This window comes from Polypterus senegalus, chromosome 2, assembly GCF_016835505.1.
Source record: "Polypterus senegalus isolate Bchr_013 chromosome 2, ASM1683550v1, whole genome shotgun sequence".
NCBI lineage: Eukaryota > Metazoa > Chordata > Cladistia > Polypteriformes > Polypteridae > Polypterus > Polypterus senegalus.
The window spans coordinates 14927594-14942989 of record NC_053155.1 but is presented as its reverse complement, the minus strand read 5'-3'; the positions used below and the strand labels follow the sequence as shown (position 1 = coordinate 14942989).

Below are 15396 nucleotides of genomic sequence, written 5' to 3'. Positions count from 1 at the left end.
AAAGTGACCATAAAGGGAATAGAGAGGAATGGAAATAAAATGTACAGTATAGTTACGGCAAATATTGTAGTGTGCCAATTCTTTTTTGCATAATCAGGACACAACTTGACTTTTGTTCACATACCGGATGATGTTAGGATCAGTCATTTAAGTTCTTTTTCAGCTTCTTCAGGAGAACTGAAAATGTAGAAATGGCCATCAGAAAAAAACTTTCACTTTTTCACATACCAATTTATAAATTTTATGTCCGTTTGAGGTTAAAAAGATAAAAAAAAAAAATTCTCCCCAGCAGGGAATCAAACACTGAGGCATGGCAGGCCTGGTGTGCTCTGAGTCAGCAAATCTTACCGCTACACCACGGAAGCTGTTGTATCATTCTTGAACCTTTTGTGAAAGTGTTTATTTGATCTTAGGACTTCAGGCTTCACACATTCTATAGTTTATGCCAATATTTTGTAACATTTATTACTAAAATATGAAAATGTTACTGTTTTAACAATGTGTTTACACAGATTACTGTAGAAACGGAACACACATGAAATGCATGTGTTTCAAATAATGATCTATTATTTCCATTCTAAAACTCCACTTCACTTCCAGATAATTAATCAAAGCATGAGCTGGGAGAAGTTCGTGCACGTTCTAAGTCGGTGGGGGGATGGAATAGCCGGCTGCTTGCAGCTTGTCTTTATCTGCACATTTAGAGGACAAAGGACGCTGGCGGAGAGGTGCGAACAGTTTTAAGGTGGGCCAAATCTACAAGTTTTTTCGTAGACTCTGGTAATTGTAGTGTTAAACACTTCAAACATGTCTCCTCTTATCACCTTATATAAGAACATGCAATCGGGCTGATCCAAGTCACTATGGGTCAGTAAGCTTAATGTAAATTGATAAATTAAATTAAGGAATTATAACATGAAAAAACTGTTACAAAATGAAATATGCCACATGTGTATACATTACATTTCAATGCAGTAAACAAATTGGATTGCAATTCATTTTCACATGAATAATCTTCTGTGTTTTTTAGTTACTAAAAGATACAAAGACAGCAGGTCATGTTTTAGTATGTTTTCCGATTTGTGTGGGCATCCTGTTTTTGGGTATTCTATGTGTAACTTGTGGTAGAAATTTAAACGATGTAAGTAATCGCTGCAAAGTGAAAAGGGGCATACCTGCAGCTAATGGAATAGCAGGAGGGATGGTCCCTGAGCAGAAATAGAGTCTTATTAATGCCCACACAGCTCACATAACAGATGTGCATATCTCAGTTATATTGTATAATAGAAAAGAATACATCATATTGCCTACAAAGCGAGGCACCTTGATCGCAAAGTATAATGCTTCACTGATTTGTTAAACCACAAAAATCATGTACTGGCAATCTGCTGCATGCTTCATTTTCCTTACTCTAATTGGTTAAAGCCTCATTCCCCCACCAACACTCACCCTCCTGTGTACATGCAGCTTGTTAGCTAAGCAGTAATTCTCCTTTATCTTTGCAGCATAGATAACACAGCCAGCTTCCTACATGCAGCCTCGAGCTTGACATTTATTTCTAAGTGATTACCAAAATGTTAAAACATACAGATTTTGTGTTTTCCTTCATAAACTCTAAATGTGACTTTGTGCATGGTACGCTTTATCAATATTCCCTTCAGTTACAAGTGAAGACATCAGAAACATATGTATCAATATATGTATTATATTTATACCTAAAAATTCCCCAAATTTTTCAAAAAATGTTATTTATGAAACCTACATCAGTTCCATTTGAGCCCCTTCAATACCCTCTCCTTGAGATTTTATATGCTTGTCCCAGCACTTCTCCTATTCCTGGAAATATTTGCTGTACTCATCTTGTGTTACCGGCTCTAGAGCATTTTCTGCTGAATTTCTTCTTTGCTTTAGTTTCAGTTTTAATTTTGGGAACAAAAAGAAGTCATGGTGAGTGAGACCTGGTGAAGCAACCACAACATTATCTTTGGTCAAAAACTCTGAGTGGCAGCGTGGTGTGTGCAGGTGTGCTGTTATGGTGCAAAATCCTGTTTTGGGTGCACCACTTCTCAGGAGGTTCTTTTCATGGTGTTTTCCTGAAGATGCCTCAGCAGTTCAGCATAATGTTGCTCATAAGCAGTCTGTTCCTGGTGAAGAAACTCTTTATGAACAAGTTCATCGATGTAGAAAAACGCAATCATCATTCTGTCTTGAAAATCTGCCATGATGCCTTGGAGGAAAAGAAAATCACCCAAATGACCTGAATAAACACCAGAAATACCCACTCAATCAACTCAGCAGGATGCCACTGATTTACTAAACTGTTGGCTTATGATATCTAGCAATATATTTGGTATCTACATCCTATTCACATGATATTGACCAATTCTGGGAATTTGTGGGTGAGTTTCTTTTTGATGAAGTAAAAGAACTGAAGTGTTTCAAGTTCTAAAACAGTTAACTATAGTAAGTCCCCAAAAGTACCTGATGTTGCATCATGTGTTAATTTTCTTCCATCACTGAAGATCATTACAAAAATGAAAAGCTGAATTGGATTGTGTTAAAATCAGCAGTGTATAGCATATTAGGTTTTAGCACACATTTGTAAAAGATGTAATTTCAAGCTGAATATGGTGGTTCTAATTAACTGCTGGCAATGTTTTATTTGCTTTAAAAAGTTCGTAAATGGAATTTTTAATTTTTGCATTTCTGAAACTGTAGATTATGGGATTCATCATTGGAGGCACAATTGTGGTTATAATTACCAGGATATTATAAAGCTCCTGTGATAGTTGCACTCCTACTCCTGGCAATATATAGCATATCATTATCGGTACATAAAAAAGTGCCATCACCAGTAGATGGGTAAGGCAAGTGCTTAGCGCTTTACTCTTCCCATCACTAGAAGTGATCTTTAATGCTGCCTGTGCAATTCTAATGTAGGAAAACAAAATTAGTGTAATAGGACCAATGCAGAAAATAGAAGCAGTGGTGGACAATGTAGCTAAATACTTGGGATCTGTACCACAGGATACGTGAATCATTGTGGCATAGTCACAGAAACAGTATGGCAGAATATTGGTGACACAGAAATGGACTTCATTGACATATACCACATATGGTGTGATCACCATGGCACTAATAAAGTTGGACAGGAAAACCGTAATCCAAACAGTTTTGTTTGTGACAAGTGAGGGGTATCGAAGAGGATGAAGAACAGCCATGTAGCGATCACCTGCCATAAACACAAAAATAAGGGATTCTGCCACCTCCAAATGATAAACGATATACATCTGCAACACACAAGGTCCATATGGAATGGCTGCTGAATCAAAAAGGACTGCTATCATTTTAGGGATAAGGTTGGAGCTGTTAATCAAGTCTATAGCTGCTAAAGTACTAATGTACAGGTACATTGGTTTTTGCAGCTGATGGTTCATTATTATGACCAAAATTACCAGCGCATTTCCTAGTAAAGTCACTAAGTAGATAAAGAACAGAATCGATACTGTAAGGTCTCTCTGCTCGTAACTGATGGGACAGTGCAAGATGAATTCAGACACAGAAACAGTCATGTTGCTCACTGTTGACGCTGTCTTGTTGAACCTGAAAAGAATAAAAAAAGACTATTTGTGTTTTTACTCAATTGTACTGTTTCAAATAGGTTTTAAAAGTCCAAAATATTAATTCTGACATGCTCAAAAAGACATTTGGGATTGGAACTGTTTTACTTTAGATATTCACAGTGAGATGAGAATGCTATAGAAGACTTGCATTCTGAATGGAAATATGGAAAAACTCAAGAGACTGTGCTAGCTTGCAACATGTCATAGACTTATGAAGCAGAAGTGAAGCAATGACGACTTTTAATATGAAATATTGGGAATCTTTAGCTACTGGTTAACAAAATAAGTGAAATAGATGGAACAGTCACCTTTCACCTGTCATGAAGGAGTTGTTCAGATTAACACAATGACCCTTTTCTGTCACTTTAGTGACTGGTGGTTCAGTGCAGAATTTTTAACTGCACCACCCAAGCTATCGTGTTAATGTCATACCCTAGCCCGATTTCTTTTTCTTCAGTTATATTCTTGAATAAAAGTGCACTTGCTTTGTTGTATGTGTATCTTTTGTGAAAGTGTTTATTTGATATTTGGACTTCAGTCTTCACACATTATACACTTAATGTCAAAATTTTGTCATTAGTACTATAACATGAAAAAAGGTTCTGTTTTAGGTATGTGTTCAATAATTCTTGCCTCATATTTCCTTTCATCATATATTTACACATATCGTTGTAGACACGGAACACACATGAAATTTATGTATTCCAAATAACGATATATTATTTACCCTATACAACTCCAGGAACCTCACACTCAGATTAACAGACTTGAGCTGGGAGAACTTTTTGACCGACTTGAACTGCGGTGGTGGGAGGGAATGGGATAGCAGGCTGCTTGCTGCTTGTGCTGGTTGACACATTTGCAAAACAAAAGACGCTGATGGAGAGGTGCAAAGGAATATAAGGTGGCCTGAGATTCCGAGATTTTTCGTAGGCTTCAGCGATTCTAGTGTTAAACGCTAAAGTTACAACTGAGAAAACCATTATTATTGACAGGGACACACAAGTGCACAGTGGCAAGTATTGACCCGCATTTCCTAAAGTAAAAGCCATTAAAGTGCTATGAAGAACTTGCTGTCACATTGTGTATACCCTTTATTTCTGTGAAAAAATGTCCTCTAAAAAGCAATTAAGTGGTCAGAGCAATCCCTCAAATGCTAAGAAGGACAGTAAAATGTTATCCCTCCACAAGAAAATAAAAATCTTAGATGTTTTGGAAAGTGTCTTGCCAAATTCTTTATTAGTTAAACGATATAATATACATTATTGTCAGGTATTATAAGTGATCTACAAATGAATTAAAGTATACAGGATGACTTGTGTACTGTATATGAAATGCAAATAGTACTCTATCTTATATAAGGGGCTTGAGCATCCACATATTTTGGTATCTATGGGGGCCCTTGGACCAATCCTCTGCAGGTACGGCAGGCCTCTATGTGTATATAAACAAACACACACACACACACACACATTATATATATACAGTATATATATATATACAGTGCATCCGGAAAGTATTCACAGCACATCACTTTTTCCACATTTTGTTATGTTACAGCCTTATTCCAAAATGGATTAAATATTTTTTTTTCCTCAGAATTCTACACACAACACCCCATAATGACAACGTGAAAAAAAGTTTACTTGAGGTTTTTGCAAAAAAAAAACAAACTGAGAAATCGCATGTACATAAGTATTCACAGCGTTTGCGCAATACTTTGTCGATGCACCTTTGGCAGCAATTCCAGCCTCAAGTCTTTTTGAAGATGATGCCACAAGCTTGGCACACCTATCCTTGGCCAGTTTCGCCCATTCCTCTTTGCAGCACCTCTCAAGCTCCATGAGGTTGGATGGGAAGCGCCGGTGCACAGCCATTTTAAGATCTCTCCAGAGATGTTCAATCGGATTCAAGTCTGGACTCTGGCTGGGCCACTCAAGGACATTCACAGAGTTGTCCTGAAGCCACTCCTTTGATATCTTGACTGTGTGCTTAGGGTCTTTGTCCTGCTGAAAGATGAACCGTCACCCCAGTCTGAGGTCAAGAGCGCTCTGGAGCAGGTTTTCATCCGGGATGTCTCTGTACATTGCTGCAGTCATCGTTCCCTTTACCCTGACTAGTCTCCCAGTTCCTGCCGCTGAAAAACATCCCCACAGCATGATGCTGCCACCACCATGCTTCACTGTAGGGATGGTATTGTCCTGGTGATGAGCGGCGCCTGGCTTCCTCCAAATGTGACGCCTGGCATTCACACCAAGGAGTTCAATCTTTGTCTCATCAGACCAGAGAATTTTGTTTCTCATGGTCTGAGAGTCCTTCAGGTGCCTTTTGGTAAACTCCAGGTGGGCTGCCATGTGCCTTTTACTAAGGAGTGACTTCCGTCTGGCCACTCTACCGTACAGGCCTGATTGGTGGATTGCTGCAAAGATGGTTGTCCTTCTGGAAGGTTCTCCTCTTTCCACAGAGGACCTCTGGAGCTCTGACAGAGTGACCATCGGGTTCTTGGTCACCTCCCTGACTAAGGCCCTTCTCCCTCGAATGCTCAGTTTAGATGGCCGGCCAGCTCTAGGAAGAGTCCTGGTGGTTTCGAACTTCTTCCACTTACAGATGATGGAGGCCACTGTGCTCATTGGGACCTTCAAAGCAGCAGAAATATTTCTGCAACCTATCCCAGATTTTTGCCTTGAGACAATCCTGTCTCGGAGGTCTACAGACAATTCCTTTGACTTCATGCTTGGTTTGTGCTCTGACATGAACGGTCATGTGTGGGACCTTATATAGACAGGTGTGTGCCTTTCCAAATCATGTCCAATCAACTGAATTTACCACAGGTGGACTCCAATTAAGCTGCAGAAACATCTCAAGGATGATCGGGGAAACAGGATGCACCTGAGCTCAATTTGGAGCTTCATGGCAAAGGCTGTGAATACTTATGGACATGTGATTTCTCAGTTTTTTTTATTTTTAATAAATTTGCAAAAACATCAAGTAAACTTTTTGCAAATTGTCATTATGGGGTGTTGTGTGTAGAATTCTGAGGAAAAAAATGAATTTAATCAATTTTGGAATAAGGCTGTAACATAACAAAATATGGAAAAAGTGATACGCTGTGAATACTTTCGAGATGCACTGTATATATATATATATATATATATATATATAGTGACCAGTAAGAGGCATTGCAGCACTTCAAACCTTAACAAAATGACTATGACGCAAGTCTCAAGTTCAAATACACGCTCGCACCCATCCAGTATTACAGCCTTCTTTCCATGGACGGCAGGGCATGATGTTATGGCTCTTTCAATTAAAACTAATTTATGCTAAACTTGTTTATTTTAGTATAAGTATTTTATTAATTGGCCTTTACCGTTTCATTTCCATTAAAGTTTTTTTAAGAAATAGTAAAGCCTCATGCAGCAAAAAGAATTTTATAGTGTAGTATTATGGTAGTGTTGTAGGTTTAAATGTTTCACACGTAGTGATGCAGTAAGATTTATTTTTCACAACACAACTTCTGTTGTTAGGATTTAATAGTGTAACTAAAAAACAATTTCAAGATACAAAGCATTATGATATACTGCAAATCCAGCTTAAACTACTTGCTGTTGCCTGGGGTTGTTATATCTACATCATCAGGCTTTGTGGAACGGTGAAAATGAAACAATTACATATTCAAATTAATTCAGTGATATTTAATTTACAAGTTCATAGAGTGTATCATTTTAGTCACTGTCCCAGGCATCAGTACCAATATGCCTTAAGACCTCTATTATCATTCCAGTCCTTCCCGTATTAAGGTGTGGTACAGCAGCTGCTCGGTTGCAGGCAGGACATCACAGCAGCGGGTGGTTAAGTCTGCTCAGCCTACCCGCTATCGAGGACAGTAAAGCCTCCTGTATTGTAAAGGATGTCACTCATCCTGCACATTGACTGATTGCCCCACTCCTTTAAAAAATTATTAAATAGGAGTTGCTTTGCTTTTACTTAGCAAAAAAATCTACAAATTGGGAAAGCAAAATTTACTTGAAAGATTTCTTAATGTAAGCTAAATAATCACAAATGCAAAGTTTTGATAAGTCAATAATTCATGAACAAATAAATACTTTTCACTTGCTTAGATTTCATTTTTTGCAGTGCAGGTAATTTTGTAGCTTCCAGGTGAGCACTACCAAGTTGAGGAACAGCTTCTTCATGGATGCTAAACATCATCACTAAATCAGACTGTACACTCTGTGGGACTTATACTATATTTTGCATTTTGTTTTTAGTAGTCTGATGAACTTAAACTATCTGCTGCTACCTTTTTTTCTTACTTGCTGTTAATTACAGGGCATACTGCAATAACATTTCTTTTAACTCTAGTTATCTTACTCTAATTTATGTATTAATGTTATTTCACTCTATTTTATTGTGTTTATCTGTGATACTTTTATTATGCAGTTTATGGGGTACTTTTTATTGTGAAGTTTTTTTTATAGGGCACTGTTTAATTACTGGGACCTGAGTACTGAATGACAATAAAAGATCCTTGATCCTTGAAGTACAAACATGTATTATTGCAAAATGGCTAATTAATTTATCTAATGTTTTACGATATTCAATATTTTTGCCTTTCCCCTCTTTTGTGGAGTTTTGGGCAGGTATGGTGGAGGAAACACCCAAAACTGTTAAAGACACACACGTCAATGACTTGAATGTTACCTACATCCATATGTTAACAATCAGTACTTTGAATGCATTGTAAACAGTGGCGCAGAGTGGGCTTCCAGACCATTCAGGGGCAACTGGGCGACAGACAACTCAGTAAAAAGACAAGTGGGTGGCAAACAACTCAGCAAAAGGACAACTCGCCGAGAGACAACTCAGCAAATGACAATTCACTGAAAATTAAACTCATCGACATCCTTTACCAGTTAAGTAATAGTTAGGTTCAAAGACATTTTTTAATGATATTTAAATGACAACGTAGGGTGCTGGAAAATCCACAGAATCACCTGCTTTATAAGAGTCCTAATACATTGAGAGTAAAGATATTCCTTAAGTCATACTCACAGGTCACCTTTTGTATTCTAAATAACATCATACGATTACAATCAATTCAATTTATGTAAAGGATTAGCAATTTTGGTTGCAGAAGATAATGTAAGATAGAGTTTGTTCCGTCTGCAGAATAAAGTTCATTGTCTTTTGCTGAGTTGTCTTTTCGCCAAGTTGACTGTCGCCCAGTTGCCTCCGCACCCTTACAGACAACTAAAACATGTGTTTACCATTTTTTTGGGTGGGGAGGGTTATGTGAAGGGAAAAACACGCAACAAAATAGCCATTTCAATTAAAAAAAGACTGTCCCCTCCCCCCATACAGTAGCCATGATAGATTCACATTCTTGAATTTGTTATCTGTGACCCAGAAAACCCTCAGGTGCCAGTTTTAGTTGTACTGACATTTTTCATGTGTCAAGAGGTGGGTGGTCCAGATATCATGGTAGATTATCTTGTCAGTTAGATCTAAAAAGTAACTAAGGAAAGTTTAATCCATATTGGTCAAAATGTTTAAGATTTTATAGGGAACACATAGACATATAGACAGTCATACAGACAATCCATTTTACATATATAGATAGCTCCTTTCTACAGCAAACCAAATTCCAAAATGTTATTTGCACACATCTTTCAAATTCATGGCCTCTGTTAGGTCATGAAACTCCATCTGCACTGGCAACTTTGAGGTTTAAAGTTCAATGGTCTTAGCTTTAGACAACAGGATAGGAAAATTAGACTAATGTCCAATTCATTTTTTTATGGTAATGACCAAATCATTGTAAGTGTTTGATATATGCTATTGTAAATTTAGAATAAAATGTTTAGAAACTATTATTCGTAAATATACAACCCTCATCTTTCTAGGCGGTTACATTCCTGGGATAAACACAGAAGTCAAAAACAAGAATGTTAATAAATCGAACCAATGAGAAAAAGGGGGTTAGGTTTCCTTGACACCAAAAACTGTAATCTTTCTCTAACAATTGCTCAAAATACAGTTTTATGCATGGAATTCTTTATAACAAAATAATATTTTTGCTAATATGCACCATTTGTAACACAGTACCCATAAAATGCAGTACACAAAATACAATTGCAAAAACATATTTTCTCCCTGATCATTTACTAGAATTCTGTGAGGTTTTCAATGAAAAGTTGTGAGTTGTTTTTCAATGAAAAAAACAAACTTTAGTCACTATTGTCAGAAGATGCCGAGAAATTCAAATTCTCAGTATCACCTTTGATATGTCAGTGATGTCTGCTTCGCAAGCTGTTTGAAATCCTTAAAGATCTCAATGTACAGGGGCCAATCAGAGGTATACTGATATGTAACCTTGATGATGCGATCAATGATATGGTCAGCAGCTTCAAAGTCCATAGCCAGCAGGTTGATTCTTTAAGTTTATGTAACGCCTTTTTTTCTCAATAAAGCACAAATGATTGTGCATTCTTGAGCTTAGCATCCAAAGAACTTGCACTATGCTTTCCTCATCGTCGCATGTATACACTAGCTCTTCAACGTGAATAACATGAGAACAATTAAAATTTAAACCAGTTATACAACTGGAGTAAATTAGTTTAAGTTTTGTGGAGCATCTAATGTTTCAGAGAGAGACAGACTCTGCGTGTTTGGTCAGATTGACTAGTGATGGTGCATTCACACAGTGAAGTTAATAACATAAATGCGAAATGTACAGAAGAAGACAATACACACAGTGTCATCACTATGGTGATGTCTGCTAATCAAAATGTGCCTGTAAAAGAGGCTGTCAAGGTGCAGGTCTGAGTGGGAGACAGAACGTCGTGGGTCAGCCCAGTCCCTGAGGAATACCAGACCTGAAACAGCCCGGTGCAGGTCCTACGCATGTCTGAGCAACTAAAGATCAGTTATCACAGAGTGGTATCACTTGATTTGTTATACTTCACTCAGACTTCTTCTAAAGTGGAAATGACATGCTGTTGTTGTTTAATTAATTGTATATTACCAACCGTAGCCTACATTATAACCCACTTTAGCGTATATTATACTAGAACCAATAAAACTATGCAATAATGCATGCAAATTGATAAGGCTGATGATTCTGTACATTTGGGGTGAAGGGTAAGATAGCGAATTAGATTTATTTTCTAATCATAAATGACATGCAATTTAAAACATCTAAATAAATAACTCTCTCCGGCTATCCTGTAGAATCAAAAACCACAATACACATTTAAAAGATTTTTTTTCACTTTGTCCTGCTTTATATTACCATCTTTCTTGATCCAGAATTGAGTAATAATGAGTGGTACAATTTTCTCTTTGTTGGAAGAAATAGATTTATTTCGATTACAAGTATGAGTTTCATATCTCCACTAGAAGAAACAAAAATGCAAAGGAAAAGGACAGCTTGTGACGAATTATATTGTATAACATAATAGCATATTTAGTTAATTTTAAAAAGAAATGTTTGCCAATACTTGTGTTTTCTGTATCTGGATATCATCCCTTAAACAAGCAGTGCAAAGCAACTGTTCTACTTAAGCAACTGGTCAATAAACAGTCAGAAATACAATAACATCTTATTTTTCATCTTCATATCATTTTAAAGACAGAATTATTGAATTAAAGTTCCAGACTAATCTGCGTTCTGATGCAGCACAAAATAAACAAAAAACTGTTTATTCAATTGTTTCTGTTACACAAAACTTTTCAATAAACTAATATGTGTAGGCATGTGATTATTAAAACTGTTTTGGATTACAAATTAATCCCTCAGTGAATTTCTACTTTATAAAAACATATTAATATGCACGAAGGAATTTAAATAAATTGAGATTAATGCACCGATAAGTTGAATTAACAATTTTAATCAAGGTTACATTATTTAATCAAACAGTAGCCCCAATTTTTATGAATAATTATTAATTGAAAAGTTTGAACTGCAGCACCAGTTTTGAACACTGATGCTTTGGACGCTAATGAAATGCACTTTGTTCTGATTACTATTGTTGTGTCCTCACTTTTCCTTTAGTCCATCCTCGGTTTTGAATATCAGTGCCTTACGTGCTGGAAGATGCCAATGGCTGCAGGTAGTTAGGTCGCCACAAGTGAAGTCTGAGTTGTGCCTGGGTACAAAAGTACCAGGCATCACAGACTCACTGACTTAATGTCTACAAATAAATTAAGGAAATCCTAAGGAAAACCGATTTTCAATAATGAATCAGCCTCATTCCCATGAAGTCCAAAAAAAAAGCCATCCTACCAAAGAGTTGATTTATTCCTGAAAAATTCATACAAAGCCCTAAGTAGTTCTCAAATATAACTAAGTGTTGGTCTACAGCAGTTGCCGAATAGAAGGTAGCACATTCAACTATTAAAAAGTAGTGTTGTGGTTCAAGTCCTGTCTGTGTTCATGTTTTACTTTGATCATATTTATGTTTTGTATGCAAAAATAAATTCAGAAGAATAAAGCTACTTGTCATAAATCGTCTAACTGCCAGGAAATTTTGATTATTTGTAGATGATATGAGGAAAAAAGGCTCTCACAAATGAATGAATCTCATGGACCTGAGGTCCAGAAATAACCAGAATCACCATTTTTTCATGAAAAAATAGAAAAAAAATCCTAAGGAATGGGCAATCATAATGCTGCTCTACTACAGTTACAGTCTAGCGTAGATGGTAGGACATTCAACTACAAATCACCAACATTATAGTTTGAGTCTCACCTGTCCACTAATTTTCTTGCTTCTGTCCTGCATTGGTCTTTATTGTATTATTTCACTTGTCTCCTGCACAATAATTTAGTTGATAGTATATAAATATCACTCCATCCTATAAAAAACATTGTTAACATTCTAGAAACTTCTGTGTTCATATAAGTGAAATCATAAGAACAATTTCCATGACAATCAATGGGTTAATTACTACAAGCAATAAGATAAACCAGTGTTTCTTAAACTTTTTTTTTCTTGTGACCCAATCTTGCCATTCTTAGTGTCTTGGAGAATCATTCCATGATGACCATTAGGTCACCGACAAAAGCCACAGTGGATCAATTTCGATTGCTTGAGTTTCGCAAACCATTCGTGATCCTTTCCCTTTGAATACACTGATGAGTTACCACCCAAAAAGTGGCAACCTAGAACCCAGACCCAAAGTTTAAGAAACTATGGAATAAATTGTAAATGTTACATTCCATGTCTCCTGTGTTTGTGCCTATTTGTGTGTGTTATTTCTTTGGTTTTCTCTTCTGAGGAGACATGCAGGTAAAATTCTACTCTGTACAAATGTTAGTAAAGTTAAACTTTTCAGCACAGAGATGTTCCATCATATAAAACAGCATTCTCACATCTGCACTATCCAGTAATCCAATAAAGCCATGACAGGCAATATATAGGAAAAAGCTGTGGGTAGAGGACACACTCGTCAATATACACAGAGTGACAATTTGGAATTGCCTATTCACCTAACCCGTACATCATGAAGAATTGTATTGTACTCAATATACGTGTCGACTTGACCTGACTTTTGGAATAGATGATGAAAGTTGGATTACCTGGAGCAAAACTCATGGGGACATGAACAATAAAGCATTAGCACTAACCTCTCTACCAAACTATCACCTTTAAGTTTATAGAACTAACTAGCAGAATACCCGTGCTTCGCAGCGGAGAAGTAGTGTATAAAAGAAGTTATGGAAAAGAAAAGGAAAAATTTTAAAAATAACGTAACATGATTGTTAATGTAATTGTTTTGTCATTGACATGAGTGTTGTTGTCATATTTATATATATCTATATCTCTCTCTCTCTCTCTCTCTCTCTCTCTCTCTCTCTATATATATATATATATATATATATATATATAGCAAAATACCCACGCTTGGCAGCGGAGAAGTAAAAAGAAAAGGAAACATTTTAATAATAACGTAACATGATTGTTAATGTAATTGTTTTGTCATTGACATGAGTGTTGTTGTCATATTTATATATATCTATATCTATCTCTCTCTCTCTCTCTCTCTCTCTCTCTCTCTCTCTATATATATATATATATATATATATATAGCAAAATACCCACGCTTGGCAGCGGAGAAGTAAAAAGAAAAGGAAACATTTTAATAATAACGTAACATGATTGACAACGTAATTGTTTTGTCATTGTCATGAGTGCTGCTGGCATATATATACATACATGTGTACATATATACACACACACATATACTATGGGGTGCGAAACAGGCAAATACATTGATTTTCTGAATATATAAAGTTGGCGTCAGAATATAAAAAGTCATTCCCGAATATATAAAGTCACTGTCGGAATATATAAAGTCAAAACTTGAATATATAAAGTCATTCCCGAATATATAAAGTCACCGCTGGAATATATAAAGTCAAAACTTGAATACATAAAGTCACCGTCGGAATTTATAAAGTCATTCCTGATTATATAAAGTCAACATCGGAGTATATAAACTCATTCCTGAATATATAAACTCAAAGTCAAAATATATTGATTGAAACGACTCTGAACTGAAGTAAGTTAACAAAAACGTATTCAGAAAAATAAATTAAAAAAACACTGTTCGGTTAATGTTTTGAAAATGATGCATTTGCCCTGCCCAGGATTGGTTCCTGCCTTGCACCCAGTGTTGGCTGGGATTGGCTCCAGCAGACCCCCGTGACCCTGTGGTCAGATTCAACGGGTTGAGAAATGGATGGATATTGCAGCACTGACTTTGTATATTCCGACGATGACTTTATATATTGAAGTTTTGACTTTATATATTCCAGCGCTTACTTTATATTGTGAGCTGGAGGGCTTCGCAATTACGTATGGGGACGAAACTTCACTTTGGTAACTGATCATGCTCCACTTCAATGGTCATACCGACAGAAAGATATAAACTGTCGCCTCATGAGATGGTTTCTGGGCTTACAACTTTTACCATTTCACAGTAAAACATCGACCAGGTTCTGAACACGTCAACGCAGACGTATTATCAAGACTAAATGAACCTGGTACAGAGAGTCACTTGATTCACGGAAATGTGAATAAAGCTGAGGGGGAGGGTGTGAGCTGGAGGGCTGATCGCACCCCAAGAAGATATAGACGCCTCTGGGAAAACCACAACCCCTGAAACACAGACTACCCTCACATTGCTCCTTACTTTCTCACTTGCGCTATAACTCGTAATGCAAACCTCGCGTGATACTCCGCTAACTTAAAAGCCTTGTGCAGCGCCTGTCAGTTGAAAATTGATTGTTTGCTTGCTTTTATCACTCTCTCTCTCTGCTCCTAGCGGAACTGTCATCTCTGACTTGTCATGGAGCACGTTTAAGCTCATGTGTTGGCAGTGTTTGAATAAAAATCCTTCTTGTTTCTATGACCTCCTGTGTCTCTGTGCAAATCTGTGACCCACGCGTGACAATATATTCCGACGCTGACTTTATATATTCAAGATTTCACTTTATATATTCCAGCGCTGAGTTTATATATTCCGACGCTGACTTTATATATTCAAGATTTGACTTTATATATTCCAGAGCTGAGTTTATATATTCCGACGCTGACTTTATATATTTAAGTTTTGACTTTAGGTGGCAGTGTGACGAAGTTGCTTCGGAAGACGGCGTTAGCTCAGAGCGAAATTAGGTAAATGGGAGGGGAGTTGATGACGTGACTCCTCCACCCGCCTTAACTGTCAATCCCTCACAAACACTGTCTCTCGGAATTTGTATAAG

At 36.8% G+C, this 15396-nt stretch overlaps 1 protein-coding gene across 1 annotated transcript; it reads right to left on the bottom strand.

Annotated features, from left to right (window-relative positions):
- Positions 1 to 2066: 2066 nt before the first annotated feature.
- Positions 2067 to 10043, bottom strand: LOC120524253 (olfactory receptor 1-like). The gene is made up of 3 exons (XM_039746111.1): positions 9904 to 10043; positions 2888 to 3603; positions 2067 to 2257 (listed from the first exon to the last, which is right to left on the bottom strand). The coding sequence occupies exons 1-3, from the start codon at positions 10041 to 10043 to the stop codon at positions 2067 to 2069; spliced, it is 1047 nt and encodes a 348-aa protein (XP_039602045.1).
- Positions 10044 to 15396: the final 5353 nt, after the last annotated feature.

Excerpts from the sequence above, each read along its gene's own strand:
- LOC120524253 (XM_039746111.1), bottom strand. The coding sequence starts at position 10,043 with ATGGACTTTGAAGCTGCTGACCATATCATTGATCGCATCATCAAGGTT. Across the intron at positions 3,604-9,903 it reads ACATCACTGACATATCAAAG|GTTCAACAAGACAGCGTCAA; the intron begins GTGATACTGAGA and ends TATTCTTTTCAG. Across the intron at positions 2,258-2,887 it reads CACTTCTAGTGATGGGAAGA|GTCATTTGGGTGATTTTCTT; the intron begins GTAAAGCGCTAA and ends GTGTTTATTCAG.